Source organism: Colletotrichum costaricense, assembly GCF_030867565.1.
Source record: "Colletotrichum costaricense strain IMI 309622 chromosome Unknown Scaffold_8.1, whole genome shotgun sequence".
NCBI classification, from domain to species: Eukaryota; Fungi; Ascomycota; class Sordariomycetes; order Glomerellales; family Glomerellaceae; genus Colletotrichum; species Colletotrichum costaricense.
The window spans coordinates 2,346,706-2,367,810 of record NW_026848237.1 but is presented as its reverse complement, the minus strand read 5'-3'; the positions used below and the strand labels follow the sequence as shown (position 1 = coordinate 2,367,810).

At 55.4% G+C, this 21,105-nt stretch overlaps 8 protein-coding genes across 8 annotated transcripts; 4 read left to right on the top strand and 4 right to left on the bottom strand.

The window, feature by feature from the left end:
- Window positions 1-76: 76 nt before the first annotated feature.
- CCOS01_08802 (exosome complex exonuclease RRP4) lies at window positions 77-1,214 on the bottom strand (the record flags this gene model as incomplete). Its single annotated transcript, XM_060456963.1, has 2 exons — window positions 77-905; window positions 1,000-1,214. The coding sequence occupies 2 exons, from the start codon at window positions 1,212-1,214 to the stop codon at window positions 77-79; spliced, it is 1,044 nt and encodes a 347-aa protein (XP_060313237.1).
- Window positions 1,215-1,973: 759 nt separating this feature from the next.
- On the bottom strand, window positions 1,974-2,350 carry CCOS01_08801 (uncharacterized protein; the record flags this gene model as incomplete). The annotated part of the gene is made up of 2 exons (XM_060456962.1): window positions 1,974-2,155; window positions 2,236-2,350. 2 exons carry the CDS (start codon window positions 2,348-2,350, stop codon window positions 1,974-1,976), a joined length of 297 nt encoding a protein of 98 aa, XP_060313236.1.
- Window positions 2,351-2,725: 375 nt separating this feature from the next.
- CCOS01_08800 (adaptor complexes medium subunit family protein) lies at window positions 2,726-4,490 on the top strand (the record flags this gene model as incomplete). Its single annotated transcript, XM_060456961.1, has 3 exons — window positions 2,726-2,769; window positions 2,832-3,251; window positions 3,311-4,490. The coding sequence occupies 3 exons, from the start codon at window positions 2,726-2,728 to the stop codon at window positions 4,488-4,490; spliced, it is 1,644 nt and encodes a 547-aa protein (XP_060313235.1).
- A 996-nt stretch (window positions 4,491-5,486) lies between these two features.
- On the top strand, window positions 5,487-6,867 carry CCOS01_08799 (malonyl CoA-acyl carrier protein transacylase; the record flags this gene model as incomplete). Its single annotated transcript, XM_060456960.1, has 2 exons — window positions 5,487-5,667; window positions 5,774-6,867. The coding sequence occupies 2 exons, from the start codon at window positions 5,487-5,489 to the stop codon at window positions 6,865-6,867; spliced, it is 1,275 nt and encodes a 424-aa protein (XP_060313234.1).
- Window positions 6,868-7,455: 588 nt separating this feature from the next.
- CCOS01_08798 (uncharacterized protein) lies at window positions 7,456-8,266 on the top strand (the record flags this gene model as incomplete). The annotated part of the gene is made up of 2 exons (XM_060456959.1): window positions 7,456-7,506; window positions 7,679-8,266. 2 exons carry the CDS (start codon window positions 7,456-7,458, stop codon window positions 8,264-8,266), a joined length of 639 nt encoding a protein of 212 aa, XP_060313233.1.
- Window positions 8,267-8,755: 489 nt separating this feature from the next.
- Window positions 8,756-10,860, bottom strand: CCOS01_08797 (AFG1-like ATPase; the record flags this gene model as incomplete). The annotated part of the gene is made up of 2 exons (XM_060456958.1): window positions 8,756-9,747; window positions 9,807-10,860. 2 exons carry the CDS (start codon window positions 10,858-10,860, stop codon window positions 8,756-8,758), a joined length of 2,046 nt encoding a protein of 681 aa, XP_060313232.1.
- A 1,502-nt stretch (window positions 10,861-12,362) lies between these two features.
- CCOS01_08796 (uncharacterized protein) lies at window positions 12,363-16,653 on the top strand (the record flags this gene model as incomplete). Its single annotated transcript, XM_060456957.1, has 4 exons — window positions 12,363-12,704; window positions 12,765-12,834; window positions 12,887-16,297; window positions 16,349-16,653. The coding sequence occupies 4 exons, from the start codon at window positions 12,363-12,365 to the stop codon at window positions 16,651-16,653; spliced, it is 4,128 nt and encodes a 1,375-aa protein (XP_060313231.1).
- A 2,249-nt stretch (window positions 16,654-18,902) lies between these two features.
- On the bottom strand, window positions 18,903-19,504 carry CCOS01_08795 (uncharacterized protein; the record flags this gene model as incomplete). Its single annotated transcript, XM_060456956.1, has 2 exons — window positions 18,903-19,369; window positions 19,468-19,504. The coding sequence occupies 2 exons, from the start codon at window positions 19,502-19,504 to the stop codon at window positions 18,903-18,905; spliced, it is 504 nt and encodes a 167-aa protein (XP_060313230.1).
- Between the last annotated feature and the right edge of the window lie 1,601 nt (window positions 19,505-21,105).

Genomic DNA, 21,105 nt, shown 5'->3' with positions numbered 1-21,105 from the left:
TTTCCTTCAAGATATTTATCCTGCCCCATCTCGCCCATGGCTTTTTGACTCGTGTGCCACAGCATTTTGTGACTGCCTATTCTCTCAACAGAGCCTCAGCAAGCCTTTTCCCCCGCTCGCCACCGAGGTAAATATCGTCCTCGATGCTCTCCAGGCCCATATCCACGGCCACCTTGTACCCCCTGACGACCATGTCCTCGTCGACGCGCAGCCCGTTCTCCACCAGCGCAAGGATGACGCTCCGTATCCGCGCGACCTCGCGCATCGTCTCGTCGTCAATCTTGTCGTTTTGGCTCGAGTAGACGTTTGCGCTGACGCTCTCCTCCATGCGGTTCAGCCCCACGCTCTCGGCGCCCGCGTCGCTCTCGACGTGCTTGCTGATCCAGATGAAGCCGTTGACGCCGAGCGTGACGTGCACCTTTGCCGCGCCGCGCGCCGCGTCCATGACCCACTGCTGCCTCTTCGCCCTCACCACGCCGCCGCCGCCTCCGGTGCCCGTGACGGCGACGAAGACGCCGTTGCGCAGCTTGCCGTATTTGAGGGAACGCGTGTGCAGGGAGGCGGCGCCGTCCTGGTGGAGCTGCTGGACCTCTGCGACGACGAGGTCGCCCTCGGCGAAAAAGGACCGGATCTGGAGCTCGTCGGTGTCGGTGCGCTTGCGGAGGATGCCGCCGGGGAGGTTGATTGCCGAGATTTGGAGGATGGCGAGCTGGGAGGAGCCGACGTCGACGCGCCAGCGTTTGGCTTGGACTTCGACGATGCGGCCGACGACGAGGTCGCCTATCTCGGGGGTGTAGCGGGCGCGGAGGGGGCGGACGGAGAGGAGCTTGTTTGTGCGGGTTACGGTGCCTGCGACGGAGGAGACGATGTCTGTTGTGTTTTGGGTGATGTAGGTTCCGTGGCCTCTGTTTTGTAGCGATGTCAGTTAGGGGTTTCTCTTTTCTGTAGTTTCTGTCTTTCCACAGCCTTCCTATGGATATATTGTTGGGGCCGACAAACCTCATCCACTGGGGGTCGTCGGTGATGATCTCGCCCGGCGTGACGATTTCGTAGTTGTCGCCGCGGGAGCGTTTCGCGGGGCGCATGGAGATGTCACCCTCGATATCGGCGCCGCCATCTGAGTCTGAGTCCGAGTCTGCTGCTCCTGCTCCTGCGGCAGCGTAGGGCTTGTGATGTGACGGCGTGCCACGCGGGGCGAGGATTGTGATGGGCATGGTGAATTTATGGTTTTACGGCGGGAAGGCCGTTGGGGCGCTGAGGAAACAGTCGGATTTTCGATGTCGTATGATTCGGCTTGCTTAAGACTATGATTTGATAGGGTTTGTTGCGTCGATTGCACAGGGGGATTTGTGGTGGTTGCTGTTTAGTGGATGTGGATGTGGTTGGGATTGTTGCTTGCAAAGAATTTTTGGTGAAGCTTTGGAGGGGCAGTTTGGAGCCTTCAATCGGCGGGCGATGCTTGCCTGCACCTTACTTTTTTTCTTTTGACAGCACCACAACGGCTGTAAACTTTACCGGTAATCGGTACATTATATATCTAATTGCATACCAGAGTGTGCCTTTTGTTTGATTCATTAAAATTGTCGCTTTTGATTACATGACAGTATTGTACAGTATTACAACAGTATTTGCAGCAAGTATCTGGTAGAGTTATCTCTCACAGCATCCGCCCAAAGATCGTCAGTCCGCCGTCAAGCAATCAGTTTCGTGCCAGCTGTAGGGCCAAAGTGGCTGAGATATCTTGACCATGGCCTTCTATCACGGGTTGCCGCTACGATTCTTTATCGTAGGCGCCTGAGATCCGCTCGTGCGAGGCCGTCAACAGAGTGGCGCCAAGCTTCGCCTGCCGGTAGCATCGGCTCTCTCATGTCCTTGAGGCCATCTCCCGCGGACGCGCCTGGCCTGATTGTTTGAGTTGCGATTTTTGCTCATTATCCCGATTCCTCTCTTCGTCTCTTTCATTCGTCCGTCGTCTATTTGAACAGCCTCCACAGGCCAAGATACGCCAGGCCAATGGAGATACTAGCGACGCCCAGCTTGCGGCTTCCCATGCCGAACCTAGATCCCGACTTGAGAATCTCCGCGCGTTGTCGTTCGACGTGGCCCATGCCGGAGAGGTAGTTGTATGCCGCAAGGCCGAGGAATGCGCCGCCTCCTATTCGGAAGATGCCGCATTAGCATGGCTTCCCTACTGCTGCCGAGCACCACAAGCCTGGGAGAATGGTGGTGGCTTACCAATGACCCTGCACGATGTGCAATCGTCGCCGCGGTCCTCGCGCAGGAGCTGGTCGAGGTTTTCAGGCTTGTCTAGGGTGCCCACGGTGGGCATTTTGTCTCCTCCTCCGATCATGGCGGCGAAGGCGTGTGGGGTGAGCGGCTTGGTTCTGAGCGGTCTTCAAGATTTGGCTACCGAATGCTTTTTGCGACGAACGACGGGAAGCTCCTGACAATGGCAGTGATAGACCATAGAGGCCTGGGGAGCTTGGTGCAGCGACAAGGGTATATCTCGCTGCTGATTGGCTGTAATGGGCTGTTCCCTTGCACTACCATTTAATTCCATCATCGAGCATGTGCGGCGCCGCCAAGGTACGCGGGGCCGGTCTGAGTGTGGTTCCCGGACGTGGGAGCTCCAGCGGCAGCCAGACACACTGACAGCAAGCAAACAACCTCCCACCCCCCACCACCTCCGACGACCACGGCGCAGCCTCCGATGCCGACCTGAACGATGAACGGCGTTATTGAGGCGCTGCACATCTACGATGAGCACAAGTCAGTCTACAGCATATCCATCATCCAGACCCGCCAGAGCTAACATACTCTACCCTCGACAGCCATGCCATCCTGTCGCACACGTACACCTCCCGCCCGCTGTCGGCGCAGCACCTCCTGCCCCTCTACCTAGAGCACCCGGCCCCGCGCCCGAACCTCGTCTACCTCGCCAACACGAACCCGCCGACACTCGTCTTCAGCCTCAAGCACGCCAACCTGCTGTTCCTGGCCACCTCGTCCTCCGAGATCGAGCCCCTGCTCGTCCTCGAGTTCATCCACCGCATCGTCGACGTCTTTGAGGAGTTCCTAGGCGCGCCCTTGCTAGCGCACAAGATTGAGAGCAATTATGATGTCGTCGCGCAGCTCCTCAACGAGATGTGCGACGCGGGGACGATCAACACGACGGAACCCAACGCGCTGAGGGACTTGGTCGAGGTTGAGGGATGGGTGGGCAAGCTGCTTGGCAGCATCACCTTGCCTGGGTAAGGGAGACACTTCGAACGCATATGAAAGGAAAATCAGTCTGACGGAGTTCACGTAGGAAACCTAGCAACTTTGGCACGGGCTTCGCCAACCCGAGTACGCCGTCCTTGATTGCCCAAAATACGCCGGCATTACCCTGGCGCAGGGCTAACGTGAGGCATACGTCCAACGAGATGTACGCCGACATCGTCGAGACCCTGACTGTGACTCTCGCACCCTCAGGGCGGCCGCTGGCAGCATTCGCCAACGGAACGATAGCCTTCACGTGTAAGGTGTCTGGCATGCCCGACATTGTCATGACATTAACGAGCCCCTCTGGGAAACACAACCTGGCTGGCTTCATGGACCTCCCAGTATTTCACCCCTGTGTCCGTCTGTCAAGGTGGAAGGAACGACCTGGCGAACTCAGCTTTGTACCACCAGACGGCCGATTCATCTTGGCCAGCTACGAGGTCGACTTGCTACCATTCACGAACGGCAAGAGCGGTAGTTTAAGTGCCAACAATCTCAAGCTCCCTGTCAACATTGAGATGAAGACCGGGCTGGGCCTTACGGGCTCCGACTTTGAAGTGCGGTTACACGTCAACAAGGTGCTGGGAGCCGGTGGCCCCTCATCGTCAAGTCAGTACGGAAGAGGTGGCGGCGGTGGTGGAGGAGCAGGTCGAGGCTTCGGCGGCCCCCACCCGGGAACTCCCTCATCGCCTCTGATGGAGGATCTGACCGTCACGGTGCCGTTGCCGGCAGAGGTTAGAAATCTGTCGGAGCTGCGGCCCAGCAAGGGAGACGCGACCTTCAACCCCAGCGAGAGGGTCCTTGAGTGGCACGTCCCCACTAAGGAGATATCCTCTGGCACGTCCTACTTTGGTCTTAGGTGTACCGTAGTGGGCCAGCTGCCGGACGAGGACGAGGACGAGCTCGACCCTAACGGGTTCGGGTTCGGCAAGGCGTACGGCTACGACGAGCAGCCGTACCAGAGCAGTAGCCCCACCCAGGCGAAGAAGACGGCCGACGGCGGAGACGACGAAAAGGACGCGAAGAAGGTGGCGCAGAATAAGATGCTGATGCCGAGCTCGGCGTCGGTAAGCTTCTCGGTCAAGGGGTGGCTGCCGAGCGGGCTCAAGGTGGAGAGCATCATGATTGACCCGCGCAAGAGCAAAGGTCTTGGTGAGAACGTGAAGCCGTACAAGGGCGTCAAGTATCTGACGGTCAGCAAGGGCGGTGTAGAGACGCGGTGTTAGACGGAAACGCGAAACACGATAGCAAATATAAACTAATGAGAATTATTTTAGCTATTTTTATTCTTGGATAGTGCTTGAAGCAAAGTATGATTCACATGCTTTGGAGGGCCTCGGTTTCCACTCCGTCTAGTGGCAGACTAGTGATGCCAATTCGTTGCGGTCTAAGATTACCAGGCGGTGCCCATCAAAGCAAGCCAGGAGACGAGTTCGAACCGCTCAAGAAGCCGTTTTCTTTTTTTGATACAGATAACTCCAAATCGTGGCCTTGTTTGTTGTGACGGCTACAAGCCGAGGCGGTGACTCAATTTCCAGCGTGAGATCAGAGTACAGCATCGGGGCGAGTCGGCGGCAATTGACCCCTGGACCCCCTGGGGGAGATCCAGCAAAAGCAGCCCCGCTCCCGGCGCAGCGGAACTGGAAACGCGCCTGTAAAAGAGCTGCCCAGGCTGTTTGCCAATCGCGGGGTAGGTACCTTTACTCCAGTGTTTTTCTTCCTCCAGCTCCCATTCAATCCTCGGCCTCGGGACATTCGGTTAGTGGCGGCCACTACCTAGGACCAACCGCCATTCCAACTGGCGTCATGGGCTCACTCCATCTCAGTAATTCGTATCTCACCCGCGCACCACGTTCCTGTCTCGACTATCTGCTCTCCGTTTCCCCCAAACCCCAAGACCAAGACCAAGACTACCCACGGCCGCCGCGCGTGGGCTGTGCTTGCGTGTGACACATTATCTTCCAGCTCGGTCGCAAAAACCCGCGGACCTCCCCCCTCGTTGACACCTCTAGTTTTTAATTCTCTTCTATACTTGTTTCTAGAAGCTCTTTCGTGGCGTTGAGTCTTTGTCACTTTCTCTTACGCTACGGTACTCCGTTTAAACACCTACAGAGATACAAACACACACCAAAGTGATTAAATCATTAGTCCATGATTGCGATCATCTAAGCTTCCCCAGCTCACAATTGGCTGGCGCCTTTGTCTTGTTTTCCCAACGGGCCATGACTACAGCTCCCGGAGTCCACCACTCTCTCCGCCGAGGCGCCGCCGCCGTATGGGCCGATGGGCCCGGCTGCCTCGGTCGCAGGCGCGCCGCGACGGGCAGTGTAGCGTTTGAATCAAGTAGGCGGCATGTGTCTACATCACAGGGGAAGAGGCCGCGGACGGCGCTCTTCTTTCCAGGTGCGTGCGTTGCGATGAAGAGTCCCATGTGCTTAGAGGGGGGAAATATGAAGGCAATGAGAGGGAAGCATTTCGAGGAGCTGACAAGTATATGTGACTATCGCAGGCCAAGGAGTACAAAAAGTCGGCATGATAACACCATGGCTCGAAGCCTTCCCCCGAACCGCGAAACCCATCATCGAGGAGATCGACCACTACATGGGCTTCAAGCTCTCCGACGTCATCGCCGACGGGCCCAGCAAGCTGCTGACCAAAACGCCCAACGCGCAGCCGGCCATCATGGCGACCTCGATCCTGATCCTGCGCATCCTCGAGCGCGAGTTCGACTTTGACGTCGCGCGGCGCGTCGACGTGACGCTCGGCCACTCGCTGGGCGAGTTCGCCGCCCTCGTTGCGGGCGGCTACCTCGAGTTCGAGGACAGCCTGTATCTCGTCCGGAAGCGGGCCGAGGCCATGGCGGAGGCGACGCGGCGCGCCGTTGAGGAGTACGGCGGCGAGTACGGCATGGTGGCCATCGTCACGGAGCCCGAGTACCTGGGCCCGCTGATTGCTGCGATACACGACTTTGTAGGCCACTCGAGCGCCGGGTCGAAAGGGGAGAGCTCCGAGGACGTGCCGCCTATCGAGCAGGTGCTCATCGCCAACGTGAACAGCAAGAACCAGATTGTGCTGAGCGGGAATATCGAGCGGATCAAGACGCTGTCGACGCATGTGAGGCAGTTTCTGGGCCACGACCCGCGCGCGGTGCGGTTGAATAGCGATAGCCCCTTTCACAGCCCGCTGATGAAGCCCGCGGTCGGGGTGATGCAGAAGATATTGGCGAAAAAGAGCCGGGTGCGGGGCCGCGAGACGGAGGACATTATTACCTTCCCCGGCCGGCTGCCGTGCATCAGCAACGTGAGCGCGCGGCCGTTTGAGAGCAGGGAGGACGTCAAGGACCTGCTGGCGCGGCAGTGTCTGGAGACGGTGCGGTGGTGGGACAGCATCAAGTACCTCGACCAGGAGGAGAAGGTGAGGCGGTGGATCGGCATCGGGCCGGGCAAGGTTGGGCGGAATCTCGTTGGCAAGGAGGTCGGGATGAGGGGCAAGGACTCGGTCAAGGGCGGCGGCGTGTGGGCGATTACGGACCCGAGTGAAATTGAGGAGATGTTGAGGGGGTTGGAGGAGACGGAAGGGTTGTCTGATGAGGAGATTGAATGAATGAGGGTTATTTGGCGATGACAGCCCTCTGTCTGCTTCTTGGTGCAAAAATTCGGGGGGAGGTTATTCCAACGGCGCTTTCCTTTGGTATTATCAACTTTTCTCGATGGGCGTGTTAGCTCATGAGAAGGAGGCCGGGCTTCTACGCCTTCGTTATGAACATTGGAGTAATGATTTGGTTTAGTTGAGGTGTAATACTATTTCTCTACGAAGGGGGAAACACCATGATCCATTCTGGGCATCTTTGGAGATTTATCTGTATTGCCTTGACATGTAAACCACTGCTTTTGTGAAGTTGACATGCCAGGAAACTAGGAGCTTTTTGCTGATGCCAATGCGGGGCAGCAAGGAGGCGCCCCAAAAAAAGCAATCAAGCTCCCGTCCACACCAGCTATTTCCTAGAACCAGCATCCTGTACCTTACCCCAGCTCTCCGTTCTCCAAACCACATCACCAAACCGCCCACACTCAACTTTTGACCGACCAGCAACACCACGATCGCATTCCACGCCTCGGCGCAGTGCCTTATCGAAAGATAAAACTTGAACCCTCAGGCGGCCGAAAGGCAACACAAGTCAGGCCGCGCACAATGGCGACCGCCATCCCTTCCATAGCATGCATAGGCATCATCGGCCGCAACGTACGTCCTCCTCCTCACTCCCCCCTTCCTGGTGCAGACCACCACGAACCTTTGTCCACGCTCGTGGTCCCGTTCACCCTCTTCCAACCTCCCTACGATCAAACGCATGATCTCAGCACCTCAACACCAGATCAAAAAGACACAAGGCTAACGCAGCAATTCCAAACTCTAGAACAACCCCCTCCACATCCAAATCTTCCCCTCACACAACCCCTCAACAAACACTTTCGCGCCGGTCCGCACCCCTCTACAATTCTCCCTCCTCCTCTCCTCGACCCTGGACATCTTCGAGCTCCGCCACGGCAGCAACAATCCCTCCGGCGGCGGTGCCGCGGCCGCCGCGGCGCCAGGGTCCACGGGGACGGGTCTGTCCGGCGAAGTAGGCCTCCTCCACGCCGTGGACGAGCGGCTGGCCGCGTACGGGTGGGAGACCAACACGGGCGTCAAGATCGTCGTCGTCGTCGACATGCGCGGGCGGAGGGTCGCTGGCGGGACGCCGGGTGCTGGTGCCGGCGGCGCGGAGACTGCCGCTGCTGGCAAGGGGGGCCGCGGCGCGGTTGGGTTGCGGGAGCAGGAGTTGAGGGTCGTGTTTCGGGCTGTGCAGAGCGCGTATGTGCGGTTGTTGCAGAATCCGTTTTACGAGCCTGATGAGCATTCGCCTGTGAGCGGGCGTGGGGGGCGGGTGATTAAGAGTCGCAAGTTTGAGGGGGAGGTGAGGAGGATTGGGGAGGGGTGGACGCCTGGTGTGACGAATCTTTGAAGAGGGGTTTTGGAGTGAGAGTAGCGGCGGTGTGAATCTAAAGTTGAAAAGGGGGGTGAAGAGTGGTTCGTCGCCTTCTTTCTTGGGTTCCTTGGAGTTTGGGGGCGTTTGATCATAGAAGATAGATGCATCGGTTCCGAGGGTGTGATGTCAAGTATGGCTTTTCTTTTCTTCTAATGTGAGTACCGGGTGGTACCGGTAATGTAAGATAACTATCCATCGTGAAGACTCAAAGGTCTCGACGTCGTCTGAGCGACGTATGCTAAGTCCAGCACCGCCAAAATGCTATGCTATGCTCCGTGAGATGGTACTCTCAAATGCGATAATTCTCAAAACCAAGAAGATGAGGAGGGGACACGAAGAGAGAAAGGATAGAGCAAGATCATCCAACGGAACTCGCCTCCCTCATGCTCCTCGTACTCCAAATGCCCTCCACTCCTCGTATACAAAAAAGCAACCGAAAATCAAACTCTAGAGACGCACGCTATCCTAGGATGAAGACGAAGACGAAGCTGACTTTTCCCGCCGACGCTCAGCCTCCTCCAGAGCAGTCCACCTCTCAATGACGAGCTTATCTGTACCAAACGGCTCGTCAACAGGCCTCGCCGGGCCCATGACGGCATCGCTCTGCTTCCGCGGCAGCAACGGTTCATCCCGCTTAGGCTTGGACGGCGCCGAGTCCTCCCAGTGCCGCGCGGTGCGCGGGACGGGCGTCCACCACTCCGAAGGGTCACCGCTGCTGCTGCCCCTGGCGTGCCACGCGGCGCTGCAGAGCTCCCATAGCCGGCTCGCGGCGCGACGGTACGCAAAGCGCTCGTCCTCGCCGATGAAGCCGGCCGTGTTGCTAAAGTTGGGGCTCGTGGTGTTGCTGCTGCTGACGTTGCCGGCGCGGCCAAAATCCGAGTCCTGGTCCGGATCGTACTTCGAGGTCGGAGCCTCGGTGTCGTAGTAAGAGATGTTGGGGCGGAAGGGAGCCGCGGAGTCTTGGTAGACTTCGGCAATGGTCTCGGAGTAGATTGCGTCCGATGAGACGACTTCCTCCCCGGATACCGCCGCTGCTGCTGCCGCCTCTGCGGCGGCAGCCATTTCTGCTTGGGCGGCGCGGATGTCGGGGAAGAAGAGGTCGTCGGGGCCGGTCTGGGCGCGGACGAAGAGCTTGCAGCGCGCTTCGTAAAGGGCGTCGAGGAGGGTGATGAAGCGTCTAGCCTCGTTCTTGTGGAGCGTGGTCATGGTGGGGACGTTGTCGATGATGAAGGTGTGGTAGGTTGATGCCATTGTCACGTAGTCGGCGGGGCCAAAGGTTGCGACGAGGGCGTCAAAGTCCCAGTAGGCTACGCCGTCTCGTTGACGCGGGACGGGGATTGTGCGGCCATAGACTGTGAGGGTTGCCGGGCTCCAGGATTGGGAGAGGAGATATGATAGCTCTGATGACCATTCCGAGGTCTCGGGAGTCAAAAAGTACTTTGCTGGCTTGGTTGTTTCTTTGGGTGATTCTAGACTCGTCAGCACCGTATACTTCAATCAGTGACTGTTATCTTACCCTCTTGGGTATCTGCAGGTTCCGCCGCAAGTCCCGTTCTCTCGATGGATATGGCATTAACAGCGGCTTTCACTTCGGTCTCCCGGCGTCTCCAGTCCGTGGCTCCATCCATGTGCCAGAAGTCACAGCGAGCCTTTAGCACTTCGAGAAAGGCGGCAAAGTCGTTCTGACTATGACGAGTTCCCCGAGAGCGAGCTCCGCCAAGAAAAAGACTTTTGAGGAACCCGTCAGAAGGAGGGACAGTGTACTCGATGCCAATGGCTTTTTGCAGCTCCTCGGGCACGCGGTTAGATGAAGCGATGAGTACACCGCCGAGGTGGAAAAAAGCGATGAACAAGTGGCTGAGGATCTTGCTTGCTGCGCGATCAGGCAGCTGAAACTCATCGAGAAACAGAATGGGAGACTCTTCTACGAGCTTCTTGGCCAGCCACAGCATGGCGTACTCCTTTTCGTTCCCATCTAGCTCGGCGTGGGACTGGCGGAACTTTTCCAGCTGCGAAAAGGTGTATAGCATGAAGGTGTTGAAGTGCCACCGACGTTTCCTCTCAGTCGGCAGGCCCTGTGCTAGGAGATCGATCAACATTGACTTTCCCACACCCACCTCACCGGATAGGAAGAGACCTCTAGGTGAGTTGATTGTGATGGCGCCCTCCAGACTGGTCATGACGTGGACTAAAGCCATGGGATTCGTCTCCTTTGGATCTGGCATGGCCTTGCGGGCGAGGTGTTTGAAGAGCGGGTTGTCCCAAATGGGGTGACTCGGCATAGCCAGCGTCGCGGCGGCTTCGTCTGGGTCGCGGGCTTCTGGTATATCGGCAACTTGTTTTAGGCGCTCGCGATAGTCCACTTCGGGGGCGTAGTCTTTGAGACGGCCGTAGAGCTTCTGTAGGTGAATTGCCAGTCTGTGTTGGTCTTGATCTGGTGATAGGACATTGGTTGAGACCAGCGTCCTGTACTTGACGAGGGGATCGGTGATGGCCATGGCTGTTGAGTACCGCCGGATAGAGTAAGCCATCCGTCTTGCCTTTGGCATCCTCAGCGTGTGAGAGATCATGGTTGCCGTTGCTCGTCCAGAGTCATACAATATGAGATTGCAGCCAATGGCCGTCGACCCTGCCTTCCCTCTCTTCAATACACTCGCCTTCAAGCTCTATGTTTTGACGATCCGTAATGCAGCTGAGACAACTTTATGCCCGGCGTTCAATCGCACTGCCAGGCGGGCTTGCTCATGAACCGCACCCAAGGGCAGAAAAAGATGGGTGATATCCGTGTAGTTCCACTTTGAAGCCAGCTAAGGTGTAGGACTCCGAGGGCTCGGGTCGCCCCAAACTGAACAATTTTGGTCTAGGTACTCGATAATGGATCTCAAAACGGCGAATGTCTTGTATGAGACTTGATTCGAGGTCGGAAGAACAAGTAAGGCCCGGACAGAATAATAGATGACAGTCTCGTGAATATGAAAGGCTATTGGCTATGCAAACTCATGAGGTCTCGCGGCCAATCATCGTAGTTGACTGTGTCTCGGGAGATGGCTCCGGGTCAAGAATGCAATGAGTTGCAGAACATGAGTGAATAGAAGCGAATGGTGGGGTCGAGTTAGTTCGTCCAACAACTCTATGTGGACGTTAAGGTAGTTGGAAGTACGTCGCCTTAAAGACTAAGGTGTGTACCGAGGATCTGGAAGCAAACAAGTGCAAGTCACAAATATCAACGACTCAGTCAAAGGAAAGGCAGTTGTTAGTGGGTATTTCTGTCTGCCTTTACACAACAGAATCGTTCTATCGATGTGCCCGCCGACCCTTCCCGAGGGCCGAGTGACGTTGTTGACTTCAGTTGGTTTCCCAGGCTCCACTTTCAGGGTCCTAAGGTATTTCGTTCCGTCCAATGCGTCGATTCAGCGGACTTCAAATCGATCGCGGAGTCGGCCAATGGGAAGCCTTTCCCATTTTGAGGTGCTGGAAGCAACGAACCTGCCTTGCTTGCCTGTGCCTGCCCAACAGGACCTGAGAAAAAGCAGGTACGTACTGAGCGTGACACGAGGCAGGTATCTCCACTTTCCTTACCTACGGTCGACAAGTACCTTAGGTACCTTGTGGAGGGACCTGATCTCACTACGTCGGTAGGTACACCCGTGCTGTCGTTGCCCCTTCCGCCGCCTCAGCTGGCACGCCGGCACACCTGCACACCTGCCCTGACCTGCTGCTCACCGGGGTCATGGAGCCTGACACCACACTGCTAGTGGTCAGACAGGAGCTGCTGGCGCTGCTGGTCCGTGCTTGGCAGATGCAGCAACCTTGTGTTTTTTTTGCGAGACCCAATCGATTGATGCTTCGTCACTCTCACATATTTGCTAAATCCGCTCTGCCACTTGCGTCCACCGTTTCCGACCTCCGCTTTCCCTAACAAATTCAGAATACCTTAGGCCACAGAATCCATCCATCCTCGAAATGTTTTTCTGATTGACACCGGCCCATCCACGATCACCAGAACCATCACGGCGACCGCGACCACGACTCCCATCAACCACCTCGCGCCCGGTCGCTCGACAGCATCACAATGTTTTCTCCCTCCATGAACGAGGGCGGTCCCGCCACCGCGACGCGAAGCAGAAGAAGGCAGCGACCGGCCAGTAACGAAAGCCTCGCCCAACAACCCAAAGCTAAGCGCCAGCGTCTGCCTCTTACAGAGCAGACCTTCGTGAATCCTGATGTGTCCGCGCCCACGGGCCCCGAGATGTACGAGGTCAAGTCCGATAAAGTTGCGATACTCGACACACGCCAGGACGGTATCGAAAACCAGAACCCCATCACGCCCACCCCGAGAAAAGAACTCAGCGTGCGCGCAAAGAAGCCAAAGGGAGGCGACAGACCGACCAAGGGCGATGGAAGTATTGTTTTGGTACGCAAATACACGGTCGCAACGAACGCCCCCCTGGTTAGCTAACAAGATCCCCAACAGACGACGAACAACGCTTACACTGTGAGCAAATTGCCTGCATTGCCAGACCGTCTACGCGCAGATGCTTCAGGTACGTAACGTTTGCGGAATTGCCGTCCTTCGCATCTAACAGTCAAGTGAAGCCCAGCAACAGGCCGATATCTTCTCGAACCGCTACGCCCTCAGCCTCAGCCATACTCATGCGATCGTTTGGCCGTATACGGATCCATCCCAATCTCCCGAGACATTCACATTCACCCTCCCGTATCCTTCAAAACACACATCGGAACCTCTGCCATTGGGTTGTCTCGTCTCCCCATCGGCCTCATCAACAGAGCCCGGCCTGGTTGTTGTTATGCCCATCAGCGGTAAGATCGCGTACTGGGAATCCATCACGAGCGCCGCGACTTTAGACTTCATGAAGAAACAGCGAAATGGCGTGGAAGGATCGATATCAGGCATGTTTTCTGGCGAAAAGGTCATACAAATCACGAACGCCGAGTCCGCCGGATTCGTTCTGGCCTTTAGCAGTGGCCGACTAGCCTACATGAGCGTTCGAGACAGCCACGGCAGACCAACGATCTCAGTCCAATTCCTGCGGACAAACCTGGGTTCCACGGCGGGTGGAATTTTCGGTAGCATTCGTCACGCCTTGACGCAAACTGCAGGGCGCGGGGATATTGCTGCCGTTCGGGCAGAGCGCACTTCTCGAGTTGGCGAACGTAACGTTGTCGCAGCTACGTTGAAGGGCAGACTTCACGCCTGGAATGTACATCGCGGTGGACACCACGACACGATTGTGGAAGCGGACATGCAGGAGGAGATTATTCAAGCGATTCGCGACGTTGATCCCTCAGCTACTGACTTCCAGCCGGAGACGTTCGAGGTTGTCGACTTTGCTTTCGTTCCCAAGGGCTTGGATGCCAAGTATCGGGACATGAGCAGACTCAGCAACGCCATGGCTTCGGAAGACAAGAACCTGCAGCATCTCTTACTTCTCGTCAGCTTCACCAAAAAGAAGGAGTCGCACTACTCTTTGGTTGAGGTCATCCTTTCCCCGGCCTCCGCGCAAGTTGGCATGGTTCGTCCGATTTCCTCATACAAGGCGCGCTTCAATCCTGCGAACCCAGTGCAGTCCACCAGGCCTCGCTTGCATCTCCCCCGACCGGCCCTTGTAGCTTTCGTCGTTTTCGACAAGGCTGTAGTTGTGGCATCCATCGGCAACCCTCCGGAATCACCAGACGCTCAGCTCCAAGAAGATAACCACATTATTCCTCCCACCTACGAAGATGTCATCACTCTTTCGGACAACAATCAGCCAGAGATCTTGGGATCTGGCTTTGAAGAGCCTCAGACCGCTAATACTGGTCATGAGGAGTCAAGAAGCCGCCAGAAGACGAAGAACCCAGCAGTCGTTCTCATGGTCCGCGGTACTGGTATCGTGCGACTCACAACAACAGATATAGACAAATTTGGCAGTGACCAACCTCCCAAAGTCACGCCAAAGAGCAAGCTAGAGCAAGCTGTCTTTTTTGGGAACAAGCAAGATACCCCATTGATTTTCGACGGAAGGAAAGGGGTGCAATTTTCGGATGAGGAGGTGTCTGAAGCTGCGTTGCAACTCAGCCACGAGATCATGAGTTCAGCGACATCGCACATTTCAAGTCTGCCCGCATCTTTGGAAGACAATCTTAGCACTCGCTGTCAGGCCCTCGATCGGTTGATGTCTCACCTCAAGATAACAAAGGTCAAGCTGGACCGTCGTACCCGCTGGCTTCTACTCTCGCATGCCGAGAAGATGATGGTGGCAACAGTTCTGTGGAAGCGTCACGAGGCTTTTACGAACGAGCGACCTGCGAACGACAAGAAGGACCTGATTGCTGAGATTGTCGAGTTCATTCACCAAGACGAAAAGACGAACCCGAACCGCAGCGCAGGGGAAGTCGATCGCGTCAGGCACTGGTTCGTGCATGACGTTGGCAAGCTCGAGATCTTTATCGCGTGGGCCTATGAAGTGATCAAGTACATGTACAAAGACCACATCATGGACGATGCTAAAATCACTCGGCTCATGTACGAGGCCCAGCAAGTGAATCTGGTCGCTCTCATGACGGCGCTCGAGTACCGGCAAAAGAAGCTCTCATTCTACGGACTCGAAGACGAAGAGCTGCAATTCGGCATCTTGCGCGACAATTACGATGGTCTCGCTGAACCCTGGACCGGATGTCACTACATTTGCAACAACTTGAAGCGGCTTCTTGAGCTCAGTCACACGTGGCTTGATCAATACTACCCTCCCAAGGAGAAGACCAAGGACAAGACGAAGCAGCCGGATCCTGCGCTCCTGGAGAAGATCAACTCAGAAATTGCCAATCTGAGCGATCTGTACCTCGTGTCATTGCTCGAGGCATCTCGATGGAATGCTGTACAACAAGACGCAAAGGCGCAGAAGTGGTCAGAGCATCTCTCCAAGCTCTACGATTCGGACCGAAACGACAAGGTTCTCTCCCTTCTCCGTCTCGGCAAGTGGGATGAGAGTATCAACATTGCCGAGAAGCACCGGTGCTGGAGAGCCCTTGCTTTGGCTATGATCGAACAGATCAACAGTCTCAGAAGTGAAGCGACAGTGTCAAGATCACAAGTCGATGCTCGCGAACTCACTAAGCAAGCGGAGCTGAAAGAGAAGCAAATTGGTGTGTACTTTGACAAGTATGGCGAGGCCTTTGCGTTCCCCACGTACGACATTCTGCTCGACAATGCTGGTGTCCAGGCCGTATTGGACTTCAGTCACGACAACCATGGATACAGAACAAATTTCCTACGCACCAAACCTGAACTCGCCAAGATTTCGTGGATCAACGACATCCAGCGTGAGCGTGACATTGGGCATGCGGCGGAGACTCTTTTCGACCTCGGTATTACCCGTGAGCAGCAGGTCTGGAACAAGAAGATTGAACTTAGTCTTGGAAAGCTAGCTTTGCTAGCTGAATCTGAGAAGCCTGCCCCATCCGATCTCTTCGGCTTCAAGCAAGCCAACGTCGAGGTTGAGGGAACATCCGACGAGAAGATTGAGATCATCGACGATCAACTTCATCTCATCAAAATTCAGGATCAGCTCTACGCCCAGATCTTCCCTTCTGTTCAGATGGCTGTAGATGAAAGCGCTGAACTGCAACTTGCCATGGAAAATCACTGTCTTCACATCCCAAAGAAACAAAAGGCATTGATCCAAGTCTTCGAGAGCAGCATGAGAAGGCTCCTTAAGCACGAGGCTCTTGATGCCATGTCTCTCATTGACCTACTCACTCTCGTTCATCTGCCGGGTGAGACGGCCGCCGACATTGATGATCCCTTCTATCTGGCTCTGGAGGCTGCTTCACTGGGACTCAAGGGCGAGGAGTCGAAGATGGCCAAGCGTTTGATCTGGAGACGCTGCTTCATCCGCGATGATTGGACAAAGCTCAACGATACGCAGTTGAAGGACGATTCGTTCGTTGGAGAGAAGTTAACCAGGACTACGCTCTTCAGTGCTTTCATTTCCTGCTACCAAAAACGTGGGTACCACCAAGTCGCTCTCACGAAGCCAGTTGCTAACTACCAAACAGAGAGAATTGACGAGCCTTTCCAACCAACGAGGCCTTCCGACGCGTTGGGAGCATTCGTGGACGACCTCGACGCCCGCTGGGCTAGCTGGGAAAAGTCTTACCGGGATAAGCTCCTGGATGCAATGAAGTGGGAAGACTCGGTACTGCGCAAATACATCGACAAGGCACGTCTGGAGGAATGGACTCGCACAACGGCCGAGTCTGCCGAGACGTTAGTTGCGGATAGTGTGGATGAGGCTACTCGGGCTGCCACGGAGGACATTCCGGACCTGCAGACGAATGGTAAGGCGAACGGTCTGCATTAGGATGTGGGGGCATTTCGGCAACAAGATGGTGTTCTCTACTCGTCTGGATCGAGCCTCTCGTCAAAGAACTCCAAGTTCGGCGCCGGGTGGGGGTCCTTATTCTGAGTCTAGATTCCAGGGAAGTCACGGGGTCATGCAGCATCCCTCATACACGAGGATCATTTCTTTAGTACTGGGGACTTTTGGGAAGTCTGGTTCTGGGTGTAACTTTAACAGCTCTCGACGAGGCTGAGGCATTGGTGTTTTTTGACTTTCCTTTTCATGAGCCTTAACAGATGTGCCACGGCACCAAGGCTCCCCTTTATTCTTCTACACATCAATAACGAATTGGGAAAGGCATGAGAGAGGCGGGACATAAAAAAAGAAAGAGGTTGATGCAGACAGAAGCTGCCAGCAAGCAACACGACGATTCAGATTACAGATAAAATACACGATTAGGGAGGGCCTGCCACTCTTATTTCGATATGTTGTTCCTCCATCATGACTTTTGCAATGCTAGTGAATTGGCCTTTGCCATGAAACTTTGGCACAGGTGTGAGGTTTTTGAGAAGTTCTGGCTTTGTCATGACAGCAATCTGTTCCGAGATGCCGTGCTCTGGTGATAGCTGCAAAGCGAGAGGGTGCGTGATCGGACTTGGCACTAGTATTGGGTAGAGCTTTTCCTCGAGCATTTGTGATAAGAATAAACACTATACAACATGTTTCAAAGCTCCGTGAATTTACAATCTCAGAGAGATATCGTTCAATCTATCCAGTACTTTACTCTATACTGGTGCACGAGACACTTGATTGCGTTTCCACGATGATGTATTTTCGTTGTCCCATGCTACTATTATTCTTCTTCCCTGTTTTTCTCCCTCTTCGTTTCCTTTTTTTTTTTTTTTCATCCTTTCTCTGACTCTTTGAAAGCAGGCGTTTCACATAGTCGCCGACGTCGTCGTCAAAACGCACGTATACATATAACTCCCGCGACATATCGCGTGGTGTATAAACTACACATTCGCCACCCGCTCGGCGCGCGACGCCCGGCGGTGCCCCAACTTACACGGACAAAGAGTGCAACATCGGAGACAAAGCAGAGCAAAGCAAAACAACGCGGCGTACGACGACGACGACGACGACGACGACGACACGCGCGACGCGCCCGCCTCTTCCCGTCTACTCTAGGTGATACGCTCCCGGAGTCTCTTTCTCTTATTCTCCTTCCCGTGTAACCGGGAGACCACTGGGAGAGGAAGCACTGGCCAAGGCGGGGGGAAAGTTTTGCCAGAATTTGAGCCACGCCGATCCACGGCCTCGTGTGGAAAAAGGTCTCCAAAGAAAGAGGCGACGTAAGGTACTCCCACTCTGCACAGGGATCCTGCTTTTCCAAATTTACAGCAAGCTATCCACGGCATCCACGGCGATCAATCCATAGGTATGCCGATCAACCACCTCACCTATTACAATCCCACCTAAACAGCTTTTCTTTCTCGCCGCAAAAGTTTGGAGCAGGTCTGCTCGCAGGTCTGGAGTATAAGGTACCCACTGTGGTCAAAAAGTCGAGACAACAAACATGCCCTGGGCGGCATTGGCTCCCGCGGCTCGCACTCGCAATTAGACTTGTGCCAAGATCTTGTTTGAGAAACGAAAAGAGATAGAGTCAACCTTCACACCCTCTGGCCACGCATCTTGGAGGAAGTGATGCCTGCCCGCTGGAGGGGTAAGGTACCGTCCGACAACTCTGGCCAAGCCACGATTCATGCCGTCCCGGTCGTCGCCCCAAATCATATCTACTGATAACGAGCGTCGAGCGCCCAGCAAGCAACGGCTGGAGTCCTCCAACGTCATTCACATGGAGAGTGCGCAAGCCACAGCGTGCCGAGGAAAGCGAGCCACACTATCCTGGCACTGCTTGCTTACAGAGGCGGGCCTTTGTCTTGAGACATGACTTACGAACTCTAAGGCGTCTCGAGAATCTGATTCGCCATATAGCTGCTGGATGACTAGCCGTGAAATCTTGGTTCAGGAAATACTGTTAGCTTCGACTCGCCCGATTAGAAACGAAAAGGACAACGACCACAGAAGCTGGAACGCCGTCAGGTCCAACGTGTGTTCCAACGGGGTTTTTGGTTTTAGTGAATGCGTCTACCCTGTGACTGTCACCGGCTAGACGAGAGCTATGGTGCGGTTTAGACGGCCTGATGGTAGCTATTCATTGGATGACGGGCCCAAGATGAACGCGGGGAGGCCTGTTCGTAGTTGAGACTCTAGAGGAGTGCTGAATGGGTCAGCGTTTCATTCGAACGTTGGAGAATATGTCTGACGGGTCGGAGGGCCAGCTGACGGGGATGTACGGGAGAAAGGTGAAACCGTAAGGCGGAGAGAGCGCGGATGGTTGGCTGGCTGGTGAGCCACCACACATGTTGAATGGTGACGGGAGTAGTGTAGACATCGGATGATGGGCACGATAGCACGACAGGCAGCGTTGAGAGGAGGCAGTCAGTATCGAATGGCAAGCAGAAGCGGTATCCCAGCCGGTTGCCGCGTGAGGAGGCATTTGTTGGTTGACTTCCCACATGGAACGGAGCGGGGCGGTCTTTCACCGCATCTCGGGCGGCATCGCGGCGGTGGGGGATAAAACGAGCCGGACTGTAGCGCCGCTGCAGGTCCAAGCCGGTACGGGCAAGGTTCTGCTGCAGGAAGAATGGCAATTGGACGGCGGCGCCTCCAGCACCTGCAACGGGTACATACGCGTGGGTTCGTGTTGGTGATCCTCCATTTTTCAACCTTCTCAAGCCTTTCTTCTTCTTCTCCGTTGAACAGGCGACTAACGGCGTGCCATTGGATGTTCTGAATGGGCTAGCGGCATGGTGCTTGGGCCACAGTTTATGCTGTTATGCCTTTGCCGAGGAAGAGAATTTTCGCAGGATTGAAATGGTCATTGTGATGGTTTGCAGGGAAATACACATTCATGCCATGTGGGACGCGCGAACATGTCGTCGAGTGTACCACTATGTATGCCAACCGCCAAGAATAAAGCGGCTGCCATGAGTAAGGTACAGCCTTGTGTTGAATAGATGCCGTCGTGGGGATAGTACCAAGTATCGATATGTCTCGTCATTTTTTTCTCGAAGGACGCTCTCAATTGCCGACAAGCAACCGATGTACACGTTTTGAATTGTGGAATGTGGGAATCGACACGATTCAGGGTGTGTCGAGTGTCTTCGCCTGATGCGCTTGCGTAGACAATGCCGACTGTGGGAAGACTGAATTGGACATCAACGGGCGATGAGCCATATCCGTCGTCTCCCAGTCAGACATATCTCAGACTTGGTCGTTGCCCCTTGTTTGGAGGTTTCCGGGCTCCCTTGAAAGGGGTCGTCGGCCGATGGAAAGTGAAGAGCAAGGCCTGTTGTGGCTAGGATATGAACTTCCTCCTTCACGGGGACAAAGCGAGATATGTGGCGGACGCAGGCTAGGCCGTCAGCGGACCTCGATCCCCGCACAGGGCATACGCCGTGTGTTTTCTAGGGTCGTTTCTAGCGCGACTTTCTACTGCTGTTTGGGCTTGGCTTGGCTTGGGATTGCCGCAATGCCTACGGGCAAAGGAACATGCAACATCCTGGACGAGATAGGCGCGAGCGTGTGTCCCCGGTTCCCCTGGCGTACCTATCGCTGGGTGGACTATCCGCTGGTCTCTGCCATGACCCTTGCCCGCGGTATAGCGTCTGTGTCTCTCTCCCGTGGTCGTTCGCTCGTAGAACACCTACGGCACCGCACCGCATGGCACCGCACCGCACAGCACAGCTTAGCACAGAGACTGAGAGTGAATGGCAGGGTCGACAGGCAGAATATCTGTACAGATGCCTGGCAGACAGACGACGGGCCACGGGTGGCTGGAGTTCAGATGAGAATGGATGCAGAGGGCGGACGCCGGAGTTCCGTACTAGTTCAGATCTCCTATCTTGAGGTGCAATGAAGAGGAGTTCGTTTTCCTTCGAGATTGGGACGAGACGAGACGAGAAGAGACGAATACGGCGTGGGTTCTCGAGCAAGGTCATATAGGTGGTAAAAAAGAGGATACGAGCAACGAACAGTTGGGAGAGAGGGAAGGTGTTGGATGGTATGTACTGCGAATTGGAGCCGACTGAGAGGGGCAGACCAGGTTACGGTTTAGTAGACGGTAGACGGTAGACCCCAAAACAGAAGTCGACTCCGGTACATGGGAAATTGGTGGGAGATTGGGTTGACGACAGGTACCGGCCTGCCAGGCCGTTCCTGCCCTTGGCCTTGGCAGAGGGAAATCCACCTCGAAAGGTCAGGTTGCTAGGTCCGCCAGAGCTGTCGGTAAGGCAGGGTAAAGGTACCTTCCCTCCACGACAAGTATCTTGGGATGTATCCGTCCACGTACAGAATACCTCCACCTCTTTTGCGTCTAGAACCTCAGTAATCAGGCACTAGTCGCCGTCT